This window comes from Alosa sapidissima, chromosome 13, assembly GCF_018492685.1.
Source record: "Alosa sapidissima isolate fAloSap1 chromosome 13, fAloSap1.pri, whole genome shotgun sequence".
Taxonomy (NCBI): Eukaryota; Metazoa; Chordata; class Actinopteri; order Clupeiformes; family Clupeidae; genus Alosa; species Alosa sapidissima.
The window spans coordinates 3,806,134-3,831,682 of NC_055969.1; the positions used below are offsets into that span (position 1 = coordinate 3,806,134).

The 25,549-nt window shown below is 45.0% G+C and overlaps 1 protein-coding gene and 1 long non-coding RNA gene across 4 annotated transcripts; one reads left to right on the top strand and one right to left on the bottom strand.

Moving 5' to 3' along the window:
- The first annotated feature begins 20 nt into the window (after positions 1 to 20).
- Positions 21 to 19,492, top strand: rabl6a (RAB, member RAS oncogene family-like 6a). 3 transcript variants are annotated; one of them, XM_042059193.1, is made up of 16 exons: positions 21 to 155; positions 857 to 1,310; positions 2,179 to 2,313; positions 3,177 to 3,224; positions 4,219 to 4,271; positions 4,548 to 4,639; positions 6,871 to 7,011; positions 7,601 to 7,706; positions 9,312 to 9,415; positions 9,663 to 10,060; positions 12,568 to 12,730; positions 14,150 to 14,368; positions 14,762 to 15,008; positions 15,380 to 15,566; positions 15,727 to 15,785; positions 16,101 to 19,492. In XM_042059193.1, exons 2-16 carry the CDS (start codon positions 1,181 to 1,183, stop codon positions 16,314 to 16,316), a joined length of 2,298 nt encoding a protein of 765 aa, XP_041915127.1. In that variant the 5' UTR covers positions 21 to 155; positions 857 to 1,180; the 3' UTR covers positions 16,317 to 19,492. The 3 variants fall into 3 exon arrangements, with proteins under 3 accessions (XP_041915127.1, XP_041915125.1, XP_041915126.1); XM_042059191.1 differs by having other exon boundaries at positions 22 to 155; positions 4,216 to 4,271; XM_042059192.1 differs by lacking the exon at positions 21 to 155 and adding an exon at positions 322 to 402 and having other exon boundaries at positions 4,216 to 4,271.
- On the bottom strand, positions 6,974 to 25,008 carry LOC121680048. The gene is made up of 3 exons (XR_006021534.1): positions 24,671 to 25,008; positions 7,452 to 7,746; positions 6,974 to 7,060 (listed from the first exon to the last, which is right to left on the bottom strand). It is a non-coding gene; the product is annotated as an uncharacterized LOC121680048 (long non-coding RNA).
- Between the last annotated feature and the right edge of the window lie 541 nt (positions 25,009 to 25,549).

Consider the following 25,549-nt stretch of genomic DNA (forward strand, 5'->3'; position numbering starts at 1 on the left):
GTTGCCGTGAAGATGTAATTGTCTCTTCGTGATTCATTCCAGTTGGGATGAGGAGGGATGCTAGGGAAATGGTTGTCATCGCGGGATAATGATGCTTCAGAGGGTTTCATCGTCAATATGGGGAAGGAATGGCGATGGCAAGGCCAGTCTATGAGGTAAATTTTGTAATTCGACTGCAGAGTAAATGGAATGAAAATGTTCCTGCGGTATCTTACCGGATCCGGATTAGAAAACACTGACACGTAGCATAACATAGAATCCAGTGGAGGAAATAGCTTTGTGCTAGCCAGCCAGTCTGTAGACATATGATGGAAACCCAGCTAGCTTTAGCTCTGAATCGGCTTTACTGCTAGGGTTGCAGAGAAGACATGTCAGCTCTTCGGCACTGTTGGTTACGAATACGTGAGTTCTCACGTTCCTGCAAACGTTCTTCTTAAACTGGCATTCAGGTGTCAAGTGCCATATGGTTAACGGATATTAGATAACATGAACGAACGTTATGCTTTCTTGAAGCAGCAGCAGCAGCAACGGAGCCCCTTTTAAACTACCTAATCGTTAGCGAGGATAGCAGCAATTAAATTCATTCAACACATAGCTTAACCAACTATATGTTTTGTATGGCCATAACCTTGTCATTTCACTGTGATTGTGGGTGTTTTGATCCTCATCGTTCATCGCATCGATCGGAGTTACACATCTTGGCAGTCTTTCGTCTGCAATTGTATGCATGGAATGTTATGTAGAGAACGTATACGTGCCACGCAACGTTTACGTCCTCTTTTTTCGTCGAGTCTGTTGACTGATTTTATGCATTGAGTGGACTGAGCTAACGTGATTTTTTTGTTATTTCTCATAGGTGATGTCAGCTGGAACGAGAATAGAATAAGACTGTTATTTGACAGAGAGCGATGGCTTTTCCAAGGATTCTGCACTGGTGAAGACGTTTGGCTGCCAAGTCCTTCCTCAGTAGGCTACCTGTAGTTCAATATCAGGGCTGTCAGTGACTTTTGCACGTGAGCCTGGCCTACAGGAGTGCATGATAAACCCATTTGCAAACTGCACCTCCAAATTCTCCAAAAGTCCTCTGTGGATTCTGCTGACCCATTCAGTCAAGGGCAGACAGGGGAGGAATTTGGATTTCTGATTTCTCGAAGGGAAAGTGAACGAAACAGTCATCAAGATGTTTTCTGCACTAAAGAAACTTGTTGGCTCTGAGGGAGGGCAACTGAGGGAGAGAAATATCCCAGCTGGCCTGCAGTCAATGAACCAGAGTCTTCAGCGGCGCTTTGCCAAGGGCGTGCAGTATAACAGTAAGTGATTGCACTTCAGATTACTGAACACACCCACGTCATATTTAGATGTAAAAACAAATGATGGCACTGAATGGAAGTATTAGAGCTCTTGAGGCATTAGGATGGTTATATGAGGCTAATCCTACTATTGTAGTTAGCACCATGGTTAACAGGTAGGAGGTCTTTTAGATGATGAAACCAAGCCATACATGATCAATACTAGCTGTAGTTATCCTTGACAGAACAAGTAGTGTGGTAGCAGGCTGTTTCCCCTACTGACAGTGAACTGTGCTCTTGTATTGATCCTCTGTTAGCGTTTGGGCTGCTGTCTGACCATTTCTGGAGACATTAAACATTTATGACTGATACACGATCACCCACCGGCCTATTTTTCCAGTCGTCTCCGACTTCTCGTTGTCAGTAATGGTTAGAAGCAGTTAGGCCTGCTTTACTTTTACACTCAGAGTTCATTCAGAGTTTTAGATAATGTTCATGTCAGGATGTTTTCTGGATGGTGGGGATGGCTATCTGTGCACCCATTCAGACCCAAATGATTGTGTTGACAGAGATGATATAAAGTTAAACAATGATCTGTCTTCCACCTGTTATGTTGCCCATTAAATGTCATCGTAAGGGTATCATTGTCATTTTTGGGGGGGGGGGGTAAATGTCTTACTTTTCTTGACACAAGGAAAGCAATATGCATTAAGACATGTTTATCTCTGCGCACATTTGTTTACTTTGCATTCTGATTCATGTCTATTGGACTTTGTCATAAAGAGAATTACTGCTGTATTGAGTTGTTTGTGTTCCTCCAGTAGTTTGATAGATGAATGATGTTATCCAGCTGCCACATAATGTTATATCTTCCATCTCTCTCTCCCAGTGAAGATTGTCATCCGTGGGGACCGGAATACTGGCAAGAGTGCTTTATGGCACCGGCTGCAGGGGAAGAAGTTTATCGAGGAGTATATACCCACCCAGGAAATCCAGGTCACCAGTATACATTGGAACTACAAAAGTAAGACTCTCTTGGCCCTTTTAATTAGATATTGTGTTGTGCGGCAACACTTGAGAAGGGTGTTTTGTTACTTACAGCACAATGTAATGTTGCAGGTCAGAGTGTGCATCCATCAAACGGCTGCACATTTCCCTTCAGTCATTGTTGTCCCATTAAGCTCATAAGAAGTCAGAGCTAGCCACAAAAACAGCACTCCATCGATCTCGCTCGCAATTTCACGGCTCTCGCTTCCGCATCCTGTGCTTTAATCCACATTAAAGTAGCTAGTTGGTGGCCCAGTGTTAAAGCATACACACACACACACACACACACACACACACACACACACACACACACACACACACACACACTCTCTCTCACACACATACACACACACACTGGCTTTGCTCTCCCCCCACCGAGTGTGTTTCCCATGCAAGGTGTGTGTTTGGCCCGGTGCCAACAGACTGGGCTCTTTCCCCCTCAGTCGCCCATTTACTGCGGCTGGGGGAAAAAAGCCCCAAAGTGACTGCTGCTGGGGAGAAACACTTTCTGTCCACAAACGTCCTTTAGTAGGTGACTCAGCACTGAGGCCTGTGGCAGAATAGGGCTTCCCCTCTGGCTGTGCTGATGGTGTTTAGCGGTGCTACTGCAGTACAGTATAGATGATCATGACAAAATGAGCTCAACAATTTTAACTCTGTGTTGTGTATTGTCAGTGTACTAATTCCTCACAAATAGTAGCAAAAAAAAAAAAAAAAACAGCAAAGCTGTCAGTGTCAGTGTTAACAAAGCTGTAGTGATCCGCGTGTCCAAGGCAGTACTGTGTGTTTTGTGCTGATGTTGAGTATGGACTTTGATCGTGTGTCTCTCTGTCTCCTCAGCAACAGACGACGTGGTGAAAGTGGAGGTGTGGGATGTGGTGGACAAAGGTGAGCCTTGGGGGGATCCTTTGGGGAAAAACAAATTAGTTTGGTGTTTAATGCCATAGTGTGTTTCAACATGAAGGGATTCAATTGATTGGTTGTGCAACAGTCACTGATAGAGTGGTAATCTGATCAATCAAATCAAATAGGTTTGGTGTGTCCTATTTAGTTTATGAGTCAGTGTTGGAAGATGGCTTCCGTAAGCCCAGTTTTCTGCTTAGTTTTGGTGAAGACAAGCAGCAGTTTTGTACTTTGCTTTCTAACAGTGTTCTTGCTCCCCTTCTATGGTTCCTTCAGGTCAAAAGCTACCTGCTGAAGGATTAGGTGAGAGTGGGTGGCCCAGTAGTGGGTGGACTGTAGGCAGCCTGTGTTTGTGGTGCTCGTGTAACCCTTTCTCCCTCTCCTGCTGCTCTCTTGCTCCAGAGTGGCATTAGACATGGATCTGGTTCAACTACTATTTCTCAATAGCAGGACTCGGCAGATTCCTTGAAGGAGGGGTGGTTGATGCATTTTCAGTGATTTTGTTTTTAATCATATATGCCTGTTTACTTAAGCATGGCTACACTGATTTTGCTATGTTATTTTTCTGAAAATTTTTACTGAAAAATTTTACCTTGTAGTTCCCATGAGGTAAATAGTGGTTTCTGCGAAATTATATTTTGGATTGGCAGTACAAAACACAGAAAACACGCATGACCAAGAAAAACAGATAATGTGTGAATGACATGAAATATGCACTTACTCTAGAAAATCATCTACCTCCTCCTCTGCCTTCAAATAGCTTTCAAAAGACTGTTGTGTGAACTTGAATTTAGTACATAGATAGAGAATACTGAGAGTACTGATATAATGATATACTGACATTTTTCCCCTCCTGTTCGACTGCATTAAAAATATGTGTTAGTCCTCTGTAATTGCTTTCCCTCCTCACTGGTTTGTAATATCTTTATTTGTTTTGTTTTATTTATTTGCTTGTTTGTGTTTTTTGCACCTACTGCAGGGAAAGGCAAAAAGCGAGGGGACAACCTGAAACTGGAGAACGAGCCTCAGGAGGTAACGGCTGCATTCAGAGGTGTCACAAGCTCCTAATGTGTCTGCCTAGCTTGGAGTGGAAGGCAGAGATGAGGGGGAAAAGCCTTTGTTCAAGCCCAAATCATTTGTCATAGCTGCCATAACAAATGTCACTTCTGTTCTGCGGATGACATGTAGCAAGTACTTCATATTCAAAAAGTCAGTCATATTAAAGTGTTAGTGTGGGGGTTGAGATTTATTCTTGGCATTCAGTGCTGCATTAATTACATTTTTCGTATATTTATGTTTTGTTTTCAGTCGGAAGCCGAGATGGCCCTGGATGCCGAGTTCCTGGATGTTTATAAGAACTGTAATGGGGTGATCATGATGTTCGACATCACAAAGCAGTGGTGAGCATCTTCTCTCTCTCTCCCTCTCTCTCTCTCTTTCCCTCGTTCTCACTGTCTACTTCTGTGTCTTTATCAGTCTCTGTGTCTGGTATTGGGTTGCAGCTGGGTCAACTCAGTGGCGCCATCCTGGGCTCTTTGCCACTGGTTGAGAGAGATGAATAAACACACACACATAGCCTGGAGAGAGGACTTATTTCCTCCTTCTTTTACCTTTCTTTTTATGTTCATTATGTTTGCACATTGGTCATCTGTTTCTACAGGACAGGTTCAATGTTTATCTTTTAGATAGATTTTTTTCTATTCTATTCTATGCTATTCTATTTTTTCTATTCTGTTTGCCTTTAGCTTCTGTCTTTTATTGCTATTGTCAAGGTCAAGGTTCTTTATTTGCCATTTGTGCACAAACCAGCAGTTCAGACACATTGGAATTCTTGTGCGGTGCTCTCAGAGTCAACACTATGGGGTAGAGATGCACCGATATGGAATTTTAGGGCCGATAACGATAACCGATATTTATTGGTTTGTTGTGGCCGATACCGATACGATAACAGATAATATTACTCTTGAAAAAAAATTGTGAAAAGTGATTTGGGGAAAGCATTTAATAAGCATAATTTTATTGCAGTAATTTTACCTACCACCAAATGCACAGAACTCATAATAGTCCTCAATAGTATGGCAGTCAACAACATAACAGTAGCCTAGTTCTACAGTATGTGTGGCTCCTTTAAGTGAACCTGACGTCAGTGAATTGCGAGTGAGTGGCTAGAGAGTTTGAATCGTTTTCATTTAGGACTAAACACTCATAAACGGCTCAGCTTGGAATAAGCTACAGTATAGCGACCAAATCAGAGTTTGTGAGGGAAACTGAGTTAGCGACCAAATCAGAGTTTGCGAGGGTAACTGAATAAAGCTGCAACTCCTCAGACTGTATCTTATGTCCGTCTACTCTGTTGCGCACAACCTGCTGCAGCAGAAATGAAAGGCGTTAGCCCCGAAGGTTTTAATAACTTATTATGATGACCTGTCTGGAACTGAAGCACGAATGGTTAGCATATTTCTAGGGAATAATACAAAACCCAAGCTAAAGTAATGCAAATATAATACTAAAACACAACTTAGAACTAGGCCTACTTATGTACTCGTCCCACTAACGAGTTTGTTTATTTGTTTCCCCGACCAGCATGGTAAAGTGCAAACACACCAGCACAAGACGGCTCTAGATAGGGCTGAGCTCCGCTCTGTTAAGGTTAAATGGCGGATCATTTACGAGAGGATTTTGAGATGCACAGATTCCCAAATGAACGCATATCAACAGATTTTGTTAGAGTGGTGAAATACATTCACACCGCTGACATTATATTGAGGAAAAAGTATAGCCAACCAAGCTCAAGTAGGCTAGCTCAGTGTAGCCATATGTTAATGTTCTGCATTATGTCCAATATCCGTGTGTAACTGTATTTAGAGATAAGCGGGAATATTATGACTTTGCAGTGTTTCACTGTTCTGCATGGCTGCGTCAGTAGCTATTTGCTCCGGATTGCCAGGTTGCCAGAGTCTGATTCAGTGTAGTCCATGTGAGATGGGATGACCAACGCCATCTCCCGTCAGCCTGGACGTATACTTAAACCCTAACTATTTCCTTGTCTAGTTAGAGCAGCTGATGGATCTTTAGGTGAAGTCGTGCTGTCTCTCCCTTGATGCACATCATTGTAAATAAACTCTGTTCCTGATTTTTCATACTATTGGTCTGACTGGGTCTCTATTCATCTGTGGTATCAAAATTACCATCACCATGAGGTCTAAAAGAGAGAGAACGCTGAAAGACAGCCGATGCAGCTGAACCCGCAAAAGATCCCGTAACCCCCAGTAGAACATTAGCGAGGGCAGGACTGGGTCGGGCCCCCTGGGTTCCATTCTGTGTAGGCTCATACGTTTAACATTCTATCTGTGCTCTTTGGCACAGAACGCCTCAACTGAAACCGTTCCGTTTCCAAAAGCTGAGAAGCAATTTTCTCCTTCAATAATTTCAAATTAAGTTAGATTTTTTTTTTTTTTTTTTTGTGAAAGAGGTTAAGGGAGATGTCTGCTTTATCACCCATTAACGGTCACTAACTGCTGCTTCTAAAACTTGCTAACACTGAAGGTGATCATCTCTGTCATTCAGGCTGATCGAAATAAAAATGTTTGGTGAATTTGTGTGGGAGATCAAGGTGTGTCGTTCTCTTCAGGACCTTCAATTACATCATGAGGGAGCTGCCCAAAGTGCCCATGCACGTGCCGGTGTGTGTGCTCGGTAACCAGAGGGACATGGGCGAGCACCGGGTCATCCTGCCCGACGACACGCGGGACTTCATCTCCAGCCTCAACAGGTACAGGTTTCAGCTCCCGGCTTTCTCAAAGTGTTCTGCAACTGTCTCTCTGAAAACATTTCCAAGAAATGTAAAGTTTCTAAAATGTTTGCGCCAGGCAACAGTTATTACGTTTGTGGAAAATATGAAATTTGTGGGATTATTACACGTACACAGAAATGCAGGGTTTTATTACGTTTGTGGTTTATGACATTCGTGGGAAGGCATTACGTTTGTGGGTGTTACATTGCACACTGGTATGCTTTTGGGTTGGGAGGAAGCCAGGTGTGCCTTGGAATTATTCCTATTACAATTCCAATTCCAATGCTTCATATAGGTATTATCATATGCACAGGTGTGCCGTGGGAAGTTGATCATACTTTTTCATAAATGCAGTGCATATTGACAAGAATGTTCGAGAACCACCTTGAGAATCTAGGCAAAGAGAATGACAGGCTCACCTCTCCAGGCCCAGGTTTCTATGTTGTGACAGAGGGCATGAATGATCACTTGAGCTATGTGAAAGGGCAGGATGATCAGCTGATGGTGATGGTCACTGATGGCCATGAGGCGCATCCCTCACACAGCGCTGATGTGTCTCTCCCTGTAGGCCTCGAGGCTCCTCGTACATTCATTACGCCGAGTCGTCCATGAAGAACGGCTTTGGGCTGAAGTACCTGCATCGCTTCTTCAACATCCCCTTCCTGCAGCTACAGGTCAGACCGCATGCTTATGCCGGTTTGTGTGGTTTAGGCCCTGCAAAAAATGCTTTTAGTGATTCAGGAATTCAGCAAGATAACAACCAAAAGCTTTGTCTTGCAAACAACAGCACAGTTGAGTTCATCTCCACATGTATTTTGAGGATGTTTTGGAGAAAAAAAACAATATCCCTGAAAAAAATCAAAAACAGCTTTCATATAAGGTTTTTAGACCTGGTATAATCATCCAATCATTTATCAGAAGTCCTCTATCAGAAATGTCTGACTAACTGGGCCCAGGTCTGGTTGAGTGTTGTGTGCTATGTGATTATAGAGCCTGTCCTGTGATGTTCACTTCACTTTCCTGGAAGTGCGGCCTTTGTGTCCTCCCAAAACAGGACTTGCTAATCTCGGAGGTCAGGTGTGTGTGTGTGTGTGTGTGTGTGTGTGTGTGTGTGTGTGTGTGTGTGTGTGTGTGTGTGTGTGTGTGTGTGTGTGTGTGTGTGTGTGTGTGTGTGTGTGTGTGTGTGTGTGTGTGTGTGTGTGTGTGTGTGTGTGTGTGTGTGTGTGCGCGTGTGTGTGAGTGTGTGGAGGACCGTATTATCTTTCTGAGTGGCTGCTAGCTTTGCTGGGGCTCCATGAATTAGTAAGGTGATGAAAGGGAAGCCTCTGCGTCCACAGAGGTGAGTACGGAGAAGCGGAGGTCTGTCACCTGGACGAGAGACAGAGAGAGAGAGAGACACAGACACAGACACAGACACACAGAGAGAGATATAGAGGCTCTGTTGCTCTTGTACACACTCTGCCCACAGATTGACTGTATATGCGCTCCTGGAGCTGTTTATCATACACTCATGGCAGGCGGTCGCTCCAGTATTGATCTGAAATATTGATGGCACTCGGGTGTTTTTTTTTTTTTTTTCCATTAAAAATTAAAGCCTCCAGTTGTTTTTTTCATTGCGGTGATCACGACTCTCAACTATCCATAAAATTAAATGAAAAACAGCCGTAGTTAAACTTAGTCTACATTTTAAAGAGACATGGTGAAGTATTGGTATGACAAAAACATATTGTAGTCCCTGAGCACGTTTTGTATGTATTTTGGTGGTAAAATAGGGAACATTTTAAGGGGGCCTTCAATTTCGGTGCCCCTGCACTCGGTGAGCAGTCGCCCATGGTGAGATAAAGTGTGGGTGTGCGGAGGATGTGGCATTAAGTGGCACGAGCCGAGAGCCCACGCTGGCGGGGCATTCTAATTGGCTCCTAAAGTTAGCCCAGACTGGCACTGCGGGGGGGGGGGCACTCTCAGCCGGGTGCCCTTCGGCTGGCCACTCACGGGAGGCGGGGTGAAGAGAGCCAGTCGTGACGGGGCAGAGATGGGGCAGTGGCTGGTGACGGCGAGGGGTTGGCGTTCATGAAGTCATGAAGAACGCTACGTTTAGTTGTGCCTCAGAAAACAAGGCCACTTGATTTAAGTTAAATGTGGTCATATTTGAACAATGAGTGGGGTAGGGATCAAGTTTATTGGAATATTATTGGCGGTAGCACTGTAAACACGATGTTAATAGGAATCAAGGAACATTTAGTAAAAATAAACCTGTGTGTGTGTTTGCATCCCTACAGAGAGAGACGCTCCTGAGGCAGCTGGAGACAAACCAACTGGACATCGACGCCACTCTGGAGGAGCTCAACGTCCAGCAGGAGACGGAGGATCAGAACTATGAAATGTGAGTCACATTTCTCTCATTAACATAACACACGTACACACACACACACACACACACATACGTACACACACACATACGTACACACACATTAACATATTACATCATACTCCCCACTGACTCATACCAAATCGCACCTTCATATCCCTGCATGTGATGCACCCTCCCACCTGCTCAGTCACTGGAGGGCAGTCTAATTAATGAAGCAGCTGTTTATCTGCTTGACCCACCATCTGCTTCTCCTCTGCAGATTCATGGATATGATGGAGGCCCGCGGGAAGGGCTACAACTCGCCGGGCCCAACCAACGGCCAGAGCCCCTCCTCGGGCTCCCAGTCGCCCGTGGTGCCCCCGGGGGCCGCCTCGCCTAGCGTGTCCAGCCCCAGCACCCCCCAGGCTCCGCCGCAGACGCAGCCCATCCCGGTGCCCCACCCGGCCAGCGCACCCCGTGCCCCTCCGCAGGCGGCCGCTCCTCAGCTGGCCACTCCGACGCAGGCGGTGGCGCCGTCGCACCCAGTGCAGCAGCTCCACGCCGAGCCACCCGTCGCCTCGTCTCCACCCACCTCTGCTGCTGCTGCTGCTCCGCCCCAGAAACGAGGCTTCATGTCCCGCCTGTTTGGGGGCGCCGCCGCTCCCGAACAAACCCCAGGTGAGTGCACACACACACACAGTCACACACACACACACAGTCACACACACACACACACACACACACACACACACACACAGACACAGTCACGCTAATGCCACACTGGATGATACCGTAGGTATGAAATGCTGGTATTGGTTCATTTTTGTATGTAGTCATGTGTTGTGTATATAGTCTATATAGTATATAGTATGTGCCATTTCAGTCTGTGTAGAGGCAGAGGTAGTTGGGGTTGAAATCAAGACCTTACCAGATCTGAACTTAATGACATCCAAAGGACTCCACAGACACGATAAATAGTACTGGACAGATGGAATGACATTCGCGTCACCGTGGCCAATGTGCGTCACCCACCTAAACGATGAGGCGGCATCCATTTTTGCCATGGAATGCTCGTCACTCATTGGCAATCTCTGCGGGGGGGAGATGAGTGGCACACCAAAACAAGACATCCCATAATGCTTTGTTTCAAATGAGCCAGAGCAGCGTTTCAGTCAGCACAGCAGAAGCACTATAAAAGAGCACTAAAAATGCCATAACGTGAAATGGGACGCTTTTTAACCGTCTGTGAACATGTCTGCGCCTGCTCTGCTGGAGTCTGCGAGACGTCAAGCCTGAAATTGCTCCGTCACGATCTCTCACGGCCCAATCGTATTTACACCAGCAAGAAAGCCATGCGTGAAAGGTGTTCACTATCCACCTACGACGTACTGCGTGAGAAGCTCACTCGCATAATCGTCTTTCCTTGCCTTCGTATATTTTTTTCCGTCCTTGGGTTGTACAGAAAAGGGAATTCCAGTGGTGCCTCACCATTGGCCAACAAACCCAGTAATGTCTAGTTGCATTTAACAACCCAGCGTGCGTTGCCGCGGAGATGGAAGAGCACTGTCAGGAGAACAACAGAGAGGCGCTGTGGAGCTGCAACTCCACACTCTCATCGCATGCCAATGAGACGGGTGTGTGTGTGTGTGTGTGTGTGCGTGTTTGTGGAGGTGGGTGGAAAAGAATAGATTGGTATGAAGACCCATTAGCATCACCTCTGGAGCTTGCACATCACATAACTACACACTCACTTGCACACACTCTGACTGACACACACACACACACACACACACACACACACACACACAGATGAATATGCATATGTGTATGTACAGTCAGAGAATAGCGGAGGCATGCGTGTTTACACCTTCATATCCTCCGCACACCCTGGCAGACGCTTGCTCACTGGCTCTGAGTCTCTCACACGCTGCCTCAGTCAGTCATTTGTCTCCTGTCTGCACCAGTGCTCCCGCTGCTGCATTGCAGATCCAGAGGGGGCTGGGGCAGGGCTGGAGGGAGCCGGAGACGCCGGCCCTTACTAGTCCCTTACACACACACACACACACACACAGTCGCTGACACATGCGCACACACACACACACACACACCTATATACACACACACAAACACACACACAGTCGCTGACACATGCACACACACACACACACACCTATATACACACACACACACACACACACACACACACACACCTATATACACACACACACACACACACACAGTCGCTGACACATGCGCACACACACACACACACACACCTATATACACACACACAAACACACACACAGTCGCTGACACATGCACACACACACACACACACCTATATACACACACACACACACACACACACACACCTATATACACACACACACACACACACACACACACACACACCTATATACACACACACACACACACACACACACACACCTATATACACACACACAAACACACACACAGTCGCTGACACATGCACTCACACGTAAACACACACACACACACACACACACACACAGTCACTGACACATGCACTCACACGTAAACACACACACACACACACCTATATACTGTACATACACGCACATACACACACACACACACACACACACACCTATATACAGACACACTTACACACACACACACCTATATACTGTACACACACACACACACACACACACACACACAGTCACTGACACATGCACTCACACATAAACACACACACACCTATATACAGACACACACACACACAGTCACTGACACATACACACGCACACACACACACTGTGATAAATGCCTTCTGATGTCATTCCAGGTCTTTGATTTTTATTGGCAAAGATTAAAGCATAAGATTACTAACTCTTTCTTGACCATCAAAGAAAGTGTTAGACAGTCTGTATTCAGTATTTAAAGGAACCATATGTAAGATTGTGGCCAAAATTGGTACTGCAATGAGGGCTGCAACTTCAATTTTTAAATGACAATATCCTGGCCGTACTACTGTTGTCAGTGATATAAGTATTTGAAATGAACATGATTTTTTAATGCCTAGTGACATATCAAGGCCATTTTATGATTAATTGAAATACATTTCTTACATACGGTTCCTTTAACTGGCTGAAAGAAAGGATCCTTATAAAAACATTGTTGTTTTTCTCTTTCCTTCTCAGACTTGGGGACATCAGGCACTTCACAGCCCACAGGCAAGGTGCAGAGTGTGGATGACTTCATGCCAGAGTTGGGCTTGGACAAGAGCTTCCTGGAGGACGGTGGCACCAGCGCTGCCAAGTCCAGGCAGAAAGCCCGACATACTGCTACTCTGGATAGTGACAGGTGCAGAGAAAAAACGTTTCTGACTTTATGTGCACTCATAGAGCTGAAACTTAACATGTAGTATATGTTACTGAAAAATACACTTACAGACCTACAGCTAGGATGTAATTTTAAACGGGCATGGAACAATGTGGCACATATAGATCATTCTTCATTACACTTGATATTTTCCTTTTCTTCTCAAAGTTCATCATGCTGTTAGACCTTAAACAGACCTACATTTTTACAAATTACAAATGAAATCTTAAATATTGATATCTAATGTGTGCTTAATGGGTACTGGTAATTGTAGATTTTAGTTGATAAAATAATAATAACCAAGTAGCCACAATAATAATTGTATTAACCAAAAGAGACCATTGCAAACATACATGGAAAAACATGCAAGGTTGCAAGATTATGAGAATCATTTGCCATAAAGAGTCACCAGTTTTCTTAAATTCTATCTGTTTGCTAAGACACATTCAAAAACATGTTCAAAGATTGCCTCCTTGGCTAATTGACAACATTTGAAGTAAGTGGTGAATTTATCAAACTGAACCTTTCTTTTGAAGTCTTCTTGCAATCAATGGGCCTGGCAGGTCTGTCTGTGTAGCATTCAGTGAAACTTCAGTGATGGCTCACATGTCAGTGTGTGAGTTTCTGTCTTCACTCAGGCAAAGGGTGGTCTATTTTAGTATTCTGGGAACTCTTTTCTTCTTTTTTTCATTTTTGTTGGCACACATCAAAATCTGGGTCATTAATCATTCTCCTCTGGCCTTGAGAATGCCGCATGAGTGCTCTTGAGTCCTGCCTCCAGTTAATAAAAGAAACGGCAGCAAAGGGAATCAGGGATCAGAAAAGTGAAGGGTTTGAGGATCTTGCTTTGCTTTTTGAGGCCAAACCCTACCAGACTGTTCCCCTCACATTTTACCTCACAGGATGGTGTTACATTTATACCTGCGGTGCCACAATACACCACTGTCAGAGAGAACAGAACACCGCAAAGGCAAAAATCAACATGACATTTCTGAATCATGAATTCCTTTTTTTGTCCTCTTCTGTACGGTATGTGTTACAAAGAGACTCTTTGTCTGGGAGAATACAGTACGATCGAGAAGAGACTATACCTTGACCTCCCACCTGAGCTGTCTACCTGCACAACCTTCGCTGCGTGACTGAGCGCATCACGTGACTTTAGGGTGTCTGACCCCTCTCCTCTTCCCTCTCCTCCTCCCCTCTCCTCTTCCCTCTCCTCTTCCCTCTCCTCCTCCTCTCTCCTCCTCCTCTCTCCTCTTCCCTCTCCTCCTCCTCTCTCCTCCTCCTCTCTCTTCTTCCCTCTCCTCTTCCCTCTCCTCTTCCCTCTCCTCCTCCTCTCTCCTCCTCCTCTCTCCTCTTCCCTCTCCTCCTCCTCTCTCCTCCTCCTCTCTCCCTCTATAGTGACGGGGAGGGCAGAGGAGGCAACCCCCTGGTCTCTGGTTTCCAGGACGACCTGGACCCTGATGACAGAGTGGCGGCAGCGCAGCCGTTACCGCAGGTGGCCGCCCCGAGTCTGGACGTCACGCTGACCAGCGATGAGGAGGAGGTGAAGCCCTCCACCGCCGCAGCAGCAGCCTATCAGGACAAAAGAGGCTCGTCTGCGGGGGCGGACTTGAAGGGGTAAGAGGCTCAAGTGGCCACTGTACTTCTCAGTGTGATTGAGCGCTTTGTCTCTCATGTCAAGTCAAGTCAAGTTTATTTATATAGCGTATTTCATACACAGAGCTCATTCAATGTGCTTTACATAAACAAAACCAAACAATAATAACAAATAAAAGCATAGATCTGAGAACAGTTTGGTCTTAAGTCTAGATTTAAAACTGTCTACTGTGTTACATTCGGTTTCAGTAGTTTTCTTTTGGGATGTGCACAGCACAGGGCTATTGCCCATGTGTCCTCTTTAGCTTGTTTGCTCCATGTTGCTTCCTCATCACACCAGCCCAAACCATGAGCTAGTTATTTCTCTCGCCGAGAGGCTGTTGATTTGTGATCGTGGTAATGTGATTGGTCTAGGTTCTCCATGAACTCTGTGCTGAAGCCCCAACCAGCGAAGACCAAAGCGGTCGAGAGGCCGGCCACTCTCAAGACCAAGGCCGCCTCCCCGGCGCCGCAGCGGCAGGCTAAGAAGACAGGGGGCGCTGTGGAGGCCGAGTCCTCTGACTCGGACCATGGTGGGCCTGTTGCCAAGCAGATGCTCTCGTTCGTCATGGACGACCCCGACTTTGAGAGTGAGGATGTGGAGATCCCAAAGACCAAAAAGGTAGATGATTTTGAAAATGTATACTGACTGCTAAACCACTCAACTAATGGGAGCCATGTGGAGTGCTGTGATGATCAATATCCCTCAGTGTTTGCTTTTCTGTGCTTAGGTCAGAATCAGATAGTCTCTTACACTGTAATTCAGTGAGCATTAGATAACATTTGAAGTGCACACATGGCCCTTTCCACACACACACACACACACACGCTCCTCATCAATCTTTGTGACTGGGTGGAACTGTGGCTTGGGCAGGATGGGTGACCTCGACCTCTATCATTTGGCACACATTCTCATTCCCATATTCTCCCTTATCTCTCCATCACCCTCTCTCTTTCTCTCTCTTTCTCTCTCTTTCTCTCTCTCCTCTGCAGGAATCTTTCCCAGGGCCGGATGACCTCTCGGACAGGTCAGATGACTGTTTTGGCCTGACGGGACACCCTGAGCCGCCTAAAGCCAGCGCCCTGTCCTTCAAGAGCCACAACAGTGACATTGACCTGTTCGGCCTGGCCTTCAATGAGACGCCATCCAAGAGCAAAGACAGCAGCGAGGACCAAGAAGGTCTGTAGCGCGTCCTTCCATCACCCACTCAGTCAATCAATCTATCAATCACCCATTCATCAACTCAATCTGTCAGTCAATCCATTCATTCAATATTGTGTGGGTTTGCGTTGAGAGCGAGCGACTTTGGCAAATAAATGACCCCCCCCCCTTCCCACAGACAACGAGAGCAGACACTCCGGAAAAGAGAAGAAGAAGAAGAAAAAGAAGAGCAAAGAGGTAGGTGGGAGGAGGAGAGGAGAGAAAAAACCACACAAGCCCACGCGTCTCCGTTTACTCATCATGAGAGTGTTTGTCTTAAGAGCCGACAGGCCCAGTGTGTACTTTTTCTCTCTGCACTCAGGCACATACGCTTCCACGGGCTTTGACGCGTCTTCTTTTTTAGATCGCTCCTCTTTTCATATTCGTGCCGCAGTGAAATGATTTTTCGGCTGGTCTGGCACTGTTTTAAGTGACCCATTCATCCGAAACTAAGCTTTAAAGCACCTCCTCTCCCCTTCTCACCTCCTCTCCCCTTCTCTCACCCGTCCTTAGGAGGAGGAGAAGAGCAGTAAGAAACGACACAAACACAAGAAGAAGGAGAGGGAGGACTCGGGAACGGGTGATGAAAAAGACAAGGAGAAGGAGAAGGAGAAGAAGAAGAAGAAGTCGAAGACCAAGAAGGCATCCAACGTGGACGACCTGGAGGCTTTCCTGGCTGGAGGGGACGGGCCAAGCAGGAGTGGGGGCGGAGACTACGAGGAGCTCTAGAACTCTCAAGTGTCCAATCAGGGTTTTCGTTTTGTTTTGTTTTTTGCATCAGGGGTGTGGCCACGACCCATTTGTTGGACTTTTCATTGTGCAGATTCATTTCACCTTACCTGATTTTGTGGTGCCTACATTTTTCGATTCTTTCAAATGTCCTGTTTTCAAGTTAATATTTTCATGTTTCTCTTTTATCACATAGGATATAGTCTCCCAATAAGTCTAGGGGGTCAGTTATCATGAAATCAAATTTTAGCCCATCCTCTCACTAGTAAATACTTCATAAATTTTCCCAAATATAAATTCATCTATTTCAACGTTTGAATGAAAAAGATAAGTAAATTCCCAGCAGTGATTCAGCCCGAGTTTTATATTTAGCTAAAGCACATAAACTTCAGTATCACGCTCCAGCTTACAGCAAACAATATTTATTTTACAGTTAGCTTACCTAATAGAACGTAAATAGTGTGCCACTTGCACATACTCTGAAATCTCTGCTGAGCATTTTGTTCAGCTATCATTGGCCATTAGCCGTCTTCCTCACGAAAATAATGAAACAAACCTCTCTGATGGCGATTGCTGTTTGAAGACAGATTTTTTTCCAGAGCTCTTCTCTCTCTTCTTGCATTCCTTCCATTGATCAAATGCCTTAACTGAAGCGTAACTCTTACACCATCAGGACAGAAGCCTTTCTAAAACAGTGCTCTACTACGCAGAAGTGCTGTTTGTAGCTTACAGTAAAACAACAGCCAAGCTAAGCGAAGTACGTACCGTAATTTCCATAGCGTTGGCCCATTTAGATTTTTTTAAACATGTTTTAAAGTCCCCTTTAGAGAAAAAAAAACAGTTTAGTAAAAAGAAGCTGGTCTGTCCCATATGAAGTCACACTTTCATTTATATCAGTAGAGAGAGGTGTTAGACTGACCGTAATTATAACCAGTTAGCGCTGATAGCATCATTTGTGCCCATATTTTTTTCTATCTCCCTTGTGGAGAATATGATTGTTGGCATTTTTAGACACGTTAAATGCTAATTATCTTGACCTAATTCATCCAGTTTACCTTACTGGCTCTGTGCAGGTTTCAGCTAGGTTAGCACTGGCCTCCAACAACTGACAGCATTAAGCTGGTCAGTGTTTCTCATTCCGTTATCAAGACTCATTCATGGGGTCAAACCTGACCGACTGGACGAGTGATTGTTGCTGCTTTTAGAGCTTTCTAGAATTGGTTGTCCCTGCCATGGAAGAAAAAAAGAATATATTTATGAAGATGTAAAGTAAATGAAATGTTGGAATATGTTTAAATCCATATCCTATTTTGAATACACACATTTCTACCATTTCATATTTATTTATTTTTGTCTATTTTGACATGTGGAGAAATATTTTGGGACATTGTACGAGTTTACACAGTAATGTATTCATGAATGCAAATGATATGCACAGATATTTGTGAACACCTCTGCACCGCCTGTCTGAACATGGAGGTCTCCCCAGGTGACCTGTGTCCTTTTTATTCCTCTCATGGCTGGCTTTGCCCCCCCCCCTCTCTTTCTCTCTCTCCCTCTTTCTCTCTCTCTCTCTCTCTCTCCCTCTTTCTCTATTTTTTCATTTTCTTCTTCTCTGCCTTCATGTCGGAGGTTATTTTTAAACGGTGTGTGTAGTAAATGGCCGCCAACACGGCCTGTGTCCTCTGGCACACCCCTCCTGCCATTTTCAGGGGCTTTGTCCCTTGATGAGCAGAGAAGACCCACCGCTGGGTTTCTTTCTGTTCTCAAACGTCTTCCCTGGCATGGGGAGATTTGCTGGGATTGTGGCGCTGGATTGGTTCCCTCGTTAGTGCTTAGCGGAGAGGAACAAGGGTTAGCCCAGTCTGACCCCTGTGCCACTCTGCCCCACCCACCACCCCCCTAGCCATAGAGAGCCACCCCAAGGTCATGGAGGAGAAGCTCCAAGTTCTGTGTCTGTGACGGCAAAGGGTCAACAGATCCTCTGTGCAAGGACTCAGCTGTGCTCATTGGGTGGGATGTAGTGTTGTTGATGGACTCTCTGTGGAATGTGTGAGAATGTAGTCTGTGTGTGTGTGTGTGTGTGTGTGTGTGTGTGCTGTGCATTTTTACCCGGACCTGTAGACTGAAGCCACAATTCAGCTGATGGTTTCTGCATGCTCACTGTGAGCGAACGGGGGGAGAAAAGAAATCCAAATGTCATGTCATCCCTTCTGGAATATTTGCGCATCGCTTCGCTTCTCTTCTGAATGATGGGGGTGTGTTTTCTCTTTCTCCCTTTTCTCATCTTTTATTTGTGTTGTTTTTTTTTTCATTGTTGTGTTTGTCTGGTCAAGTGTGATTCCATCACATGTTCAGGTTCCCCCCTCAAACCAACTTGACTTTGGTGTTTGTTGACCACTCCTCTGAGCCTCTCTCACCCCTGTTACAGCCCTGGCTCCTCGTAAGGGCTGTGTTCTCCACGGTAGCTTGCACCCATGCCAGCCCAATTGAGGGGGGCAGGGATAAGATGCCATTGTCCAACCTCTCCCTCTCCAACACTCACGGACAAGTTTGGGCGCCACCTTGACACCCATAGTGTCCCATTGGGTTCAGGCATCTGCAGTGCTGCCCTCTAAAGGCCAGTGTGGGAACTTCTCTTTTACCTCCTGAGCTACAAATATCAACGTCAAGCCTAAAGAACTTCATATTGAGCATGGTTGACTTTGGGGCTGCTCTGTCCCGTAGACTACAGCATGAGAGGGGTTCTGGCTGACGACAGACCTGACATACTCAGCTGGAAAGCCATCACTGTGGTTGATGTTATAGCGAGAACTGGTATCAGCTTATTTCAAAAAAGTTATAAGATAATGTTTAATGATGTATAAAACCTGTTGTGTGCGTGTGTGTGTGTGAGTGTGAATGATCAGAATGACAGATTTTTAAAACACAATAATGCAATGTTTTCCGTTCTTTCCTTGTGCTTAATTTAATTTAATCACACATTATTTTAAGAATGTGCAATCCTTTCCACACCATTTCTCAGACCAATGTGACAGGTTGTGTTCAGTAATAACATTTGATTGCAAAGAACAATTTTATTTTGACATTCTTTGGTATACCTCCATTTCCCCATCGTGGGTATGTAACGGTGTGTTCAAACAGTTTGAATAAATGCAAACATCTTTTCTCCCTTACCAGTGTTGTCAACTTCAATGCATGAGCTATCAAAAGAGTGAAAGACAACAGGATAGATTTCTTCCCTTACCTAACAAACAGATTATTAGTGTGTGAACCCATACAACTGGTGTTTCAGCAGAGCTTGATAATATACTGCACCATACTCTATTTTGTTGAACTCCTCTCCAATGCTTAAAGATTATACGCAATGACCAGTCCTTACCATTTTCAGCCACAGGGGGGTGTTGGACTCAGCCAGATTTTTTTTTTGCAGAACTGAGACGCCTCATTTAGCTTCAATCGATTGCCTCAGTGCCACAAGGGGAAACCATTGAGGCATTACATTAGAATCTAAGCAGTCGCACGAAAGCATAATTTTACCCGTGCAAAAAAAAGAATACAGCGCTTGATGTGGATATGATGTGGGCTGACTCCCTTTTCATCATTCACCCACCCCTGTCCCTGAATGCAGAGCATTTACACAACACCCCTGCCAGACAGCAACCAGCAGTGTGACAGGCAGCAGCAAAGTCATTATGACCGTGAAGATTTCCGCCATCGTTTTTAACGCATCATTATCTAAGTCAAAGGGGCCCTCGAAAGCATGCGGACGCTGTGCACAGGTGCTTTCCGGCAGCTCTTGAAGTGCTCCTTCATGTAGAGTCTCTGCTGAGATCTTAGTAATGGCCATCAATATTTAATAGACGACATATCCCCAGATAATTAGTCCACACAGACTCGCAGACACACAGACACACACACTAGGACCACCTGTTTTATCCATCAGGAAACCTGGAGAGGATTCCTCCTTTCATTTCCTCACTATGATTCCGCTTATGTCTTCCCTTCATTAGGTTGACCTTAATTTAATCAGGTTTGTAGGTTATAGGGATCGTACAGAGAATATATAGTATATTTTTAACTTTCCCATTTACAGTAAAGTTACATAGCCGTCAACATATCAGTTGAGAATCGAGTTACATGTCCAAATGATGTCATTGGTATGTCATTCCAAAACTGGTTTCGGTTTTGACACATATTTGCCTTTTGGTTTTAAATCAATAACACATTTTATAAATATATGTACTGTATAAGCAAATGATTCATCAACGATAGCCTACCACTTGTATGCATTCTATGGTATTCAAGGTCATCCTGCAGCAAAGACATTTAAGGGAGGACAAACATATACCCAATGAGTCGTGAAAAGCTAGTTTACTCAGGAATGACCTCAGAGGACTGTACATTGGCTACAGGACCTAACTAAGAGGAGTTGCACGCATTATCCTGAAAACCTATAAAATCTTAACTAGCCGATGGTGTGCACCCTCTCTCAGTAAAAATGGAATTTATTACTCTGCAATGGCCAGAGGTTCTGCAATTTTCTCCCCACGCTGTTTGATTGGCTGCCCATGCCCGTTGCCTGGGAAACAGATTGAATCCTGATAGGCAGCCAAGGGAGCCAATCAAGTGCTGATGAGAGGCGTGCTTGCTGATGTGCTGAAGGAATGCCCTGTCTCACAATACAATTCCCACAGCACTGTTATGCAATAGACGAGCACTGCTGATAGAAGGTACCATATTTCACTCTCTGACACTGCATCCACATGCATGCATACAAGAGACAAATTTGCTGTGAATGTGTAACTATTCTATGCATTACTCGTTTTGCTGTGAATATGGTCCTTTTGGTGTGATGTGCTTCAGTTGCAGATTGCTTGATAGGTGGCTTCCAGGAATAGGACATAGACAGAGACAGCTTTATGAACAGCAGTGAGAAGCAGCTCTCAGGCCTATGTTATCCTTCCAGAAATGTAGACGTTTGATCGCGGACCTGATCAGAGACTGTAATCCCTCATCAAAGCAGAGAGTGACCTAATCTCAGGCTCGAGGCCAGCCACGTCTCTGGGCCGAGCTCCAACAGACGAGGCATTACCGGGGCGGATTTGTATGAATGAACCAACGTCTCTTCTTTATTATTTTAATATACTTACTGAGCGCCGCCTGGTATGTGCCGTGGGTGCGTGTGTGTTATGCAATGGCTCCCCTGTGGTAGTCACTCAGCAGCAGAAGCAGCAGCAGCAGCAGCTTAGAGCCTTGAGGTTATCTCTTGTGATGCAACAGAATCACCAGTCCTGACTTTTAGCACCTGAAGCGAAAAGGCAAAAAATAAAACCTGAACATGTGCCTGAGAGCTGCCCGGTCTTCTAAACTTAAACCGCAACCGCAATGTGTAGTGCCCCGAGTCCACACAACTGTGGCCCGAAGACACGGCGGTAATTAAATCCACCATGGAGAGATAGCCCTGAGGTTTCAGGAGAATGGGAAATACGGCTCTGTCACGGCTGTGTAATTATCCTAATTTGCCTGCCTCTTTTCAAGTGTAACCTTCACAATGATACACAGTCTCTATCTGCCACAAGCAAAACTACTACACCAACATTTAGCCTGTGAGGGAGGTTAGGATACCGTAAACAGACAATGTTATTTTAAATATATTTGCATTTTACATTTCTAACTTACATTGTGATTTATTCTCATGATGTGTGTTCCCAAAAGTGTTCTATTTGCTGTTGACTATTTGAAATGATTCCAATTTAGGCTGACATACCAGCACCCAACTGTCAATGACTTTAGTGAGTCATCACTTACAACAGCTACGGCAGATGAATCCATTGGAGGGCAAAAAATGCCACATCGCCTCCCTGGAGATTGCCACCGCTGAGTTCATTACTTTTACAAAAAGATCCGGATATAGCAACAACGTTAAGCTGAGCAACAAGACAGACTTGAAAGGAGGATTCAGTCAATCTGCCAAGTAGAAGTAAACCCCACTTTGATTTGCTCTGTGGACAGTGCGTTTTGAAGGGGGAGCTCTTGCAGACAGGTAATCACGTGGATGTTTTAAAACATGGCGTGGAATCCCTGAGGGACGGTGCTACAGCCTGTTCGGTGTGGCGCTTTTAGATGACACGCCATACGGACAGAAAACGTGCTACTGCTCTCTTCCACACCACAGAGGATTTGGGAAAGTTTGCTTCATTAGAGTTATGTGACGAGCCACTACCAGATGGCAGCTCAGAGACGGGAGGGGTACCATTTAGAGCCTCAATGTGTGTGTGTGTGTGTGTGTGTGTGTGGTTTTGTCTGTGAGCTGTCCAGTTCATATCTTTAACAGCTACTGTCTTTGACTACCACACACTGTGAAGTTAATAAGGGATGTCAGTGAATCCCGCCATTCAGATATGGGTGTTTCAGTGGTGCCCTCCTGCGAATTTTTGTTGTATCAGAGTATGGAGAACAGTTGTTAACACTGTGTGTGTGTGTGTGTGTGAGAGAGAGAGAGAGAGAGAGAGAGAGATAAAGATAGATAAAGATAAAGAGAGAGCAAAGATAACTCCCCTACCAACCTGGTCTTCAGTCACCCTCCTCCAGAGACATCCAACACTTTAAAGGCCAAATACCAGGCCACATCCACACAAAATGTTTGGATTAACCAAACCCCCCAAAACCTAAAAGACATTTATGACGAATATTGGCAATCTAAAACACAATCCCAAAGCAAAATGCAATGCTATCTGACCCTAAACAGGAAATATACACTTGCACATTACCTAACAAAAATAAAAGAGACAAATTTGAGATGCACACTAACGAAATACAGACTCAGTGAACACCGTTTAGCCATAGAAACAGGAAGACACAAAAAGACATGGCTTCCAAAAGACGAGCGTCTATGCCAGCAGTGCAGAGATGATGTTGTTGAAACTGAATTACACTTTTTAACTGAATGCCCAAAATTTGAATCAATTCGCAATAAATACTTCCCAAAAATGAAAGAAAAAATCCCTAATTTCTATGACCTACCAAACCCGAATAAAATACTATACCTATTGGGAGAAGACACAGACAGCTGTATTACTGCTGCCCAATATGTCCTTGCCGGTCACCAGCTGAGAGACACTGAGTGATTTTTGTATGCATGTACATGTGACACACACAGACACACACACACACACACACACACACACACACACACACACACACACACGCACCCCTCTCTCACAGCCACAGCCACATACACTAACTCAACACAGTCCCCTCATGTTGTATATACTGTACCATACTTGAAGTTTCTACTCAGTCCACTTTAGATTTGTGCCCTGATGTATTGTATGTCTGTAAGTTTGTTGCCTATGTTGAGTCACTCAGAACTTGAACTCAATATGTTGTACTCAGACACAGACAAAAAAAAAAAAATATATATGTTCTTTACACTTTGTCCATGTACCCCTATCCCTTGTACCTGTATAATTGCTTAGATCCTGATACTGTACTTTTATGTAACAATTGCTTTGGCAATACAAGTGTCATATTTGTCATGCCAATAAAGCACCATTTGAATTGAATTGAATTGAATTGAGAGAGAGAGAGAGAGAGACAGACAGACAGACTATGTGCTTGTGTGTGAATGTCTGAGCCTAGACAGGGCCCTGAGAACAGATGGTTCTGTCACTTCCTGGTCAGCACTGGCTCGCTCTGAGATGGCTGGCCACCTTTCGCAATGAGCCACAATCTGACTGTTGGAACACAAGCGATGACTCATCCTGGCGCTATGACAACACATCCTAAATCAGGTTGGGGTTAAAAATAACACATTTGCGAGAGGATAACCAGCCCTGTCTCTTCCTTTTGGCATCCCTGCAGCCACCAACACTATGGCCAGAAATCCCCACCGGCTATGACTGTCTTGACATGCTATAAGTGCTACCTGAATAAAAAGAGCCTGTATTTGAGCGGGTGTTACTAAAGACTCATTTCCACATCCCTTCAACTTGTCAGCTTAAAACTGCAACATGAGCCCGTTTCTTTGATCAGCCTGTCAGGTAAAGTAAGAGCTACTCTATAATGTGTAAATACAGAGGATACCTACTGCCTGAAATAAAATGTAAAAAAATAATCAGTCTCATCTGTTTCCCCAGTGCCATCTTGGGATTGCGTGGGAATAGTGTCAGCAGTTTGGCTGTAGGGCAGCGGGTCCTTGTGCGCACACAGCCTCCATCTTTGAAAATAATGTGACGGTGCAGCAACAACAGCCAGTGCCGTGCCAGAGAGGCATTGCTGAAAGTGAGCCAAGGCAAGCCAAGCCAAGCCTTTGCCACCACTGTCCTCTGCTGCGGAGGGTAGTTACTTACTTCTGTTGCCGTCTCCGAGAGAAAATATCCAAAGTCAGTCGTGACAGTTATTTTTCTTTTCCTTTCTGCGCAACACAGCCCCCTTGGAAAACTCGAAAGTACACAGAGAGAGAACTCAGAAGCCACCTGACATCATACGTGAGGAGGGAGGATTAAAACAAAGATGCTGTCTCATCAACACCCACTTCCATCCAGCCAATTTCCCCCCACTCCTTCCCCACTCTCTCCCCCCCATTCAGTGCCAGACACACTAATTATCGCAGCACAAACAGAGGAAAGCAGACAGTGACTCTCTTCCTCATACTCTCTTTCTCACTCTCTCTCCCTCATACTCTCTCTCTCTCTCTCTCCCTCATACTCTCTCTCTCTCTTTCTCTCCCTCATACTCTCTCTCTCTTCCTCATACTCTTTCTCTCTGTCATTTTCCGATACGTTCACACACATCATGACGCATCCTAAGTAAAGCATCATGGGAGAATCATCAAAGGCAGCTTTGCCAGCCACACTGCCTGTCTGGTTCCTCCAGAGAGATGCCACCGAGAGCACGGTCAGCTAATGAGCAACGCCGTGTGGAGGAGGAGGAGAAAACTTGTTCAGAGGGGGGAATGTCACGATCGGGCCTGAGTCACAACAGTGATGACGAGAGATAGGAGAAGAAGCGGAGGATTCAGAGGAACGTGATGAAAAAATGTGAAAAGTGGAGGATGTGAGAGAGGTAGAATACCAGGAAGTGGCTGAAGTTTTCAGAATTGAAGAACAAAAAGGTGATGGTGAGGAAAGATGAAGATACAGAGTATTAATACTGATGATTGCTAATCTAGAGATGAGATCATTATGATGGAAAGGAAGACAAATTGAAGAGAAGGAATAAAAGTGAAA

Excerpts from the sequence above, each read along its gene's own strand:
- rabl6a (XM_042059191.1), top strand. The coding sequence starts at position 1,181 with ATGTTTTCTGCACTAAAGAAACTTGTTGGCTCTGAGGGAGGGCAACTG. Across the intron at positions 7,012-7,600 it reads TTCATCTCCAGCCTCAACAG|GCCTCGAGGCTCCTCGTACA; the intron begins GTACAGGTTTCA and ends CTCTCCCTGTAG. Across the intron at positions 9,416-9,662 it reads GAGGATCAGAACTATGAAAT|ATTCATGGATATGATGGAGG; the intron begins GTGAGTCACATT and ends TCTCCTCTGCAG.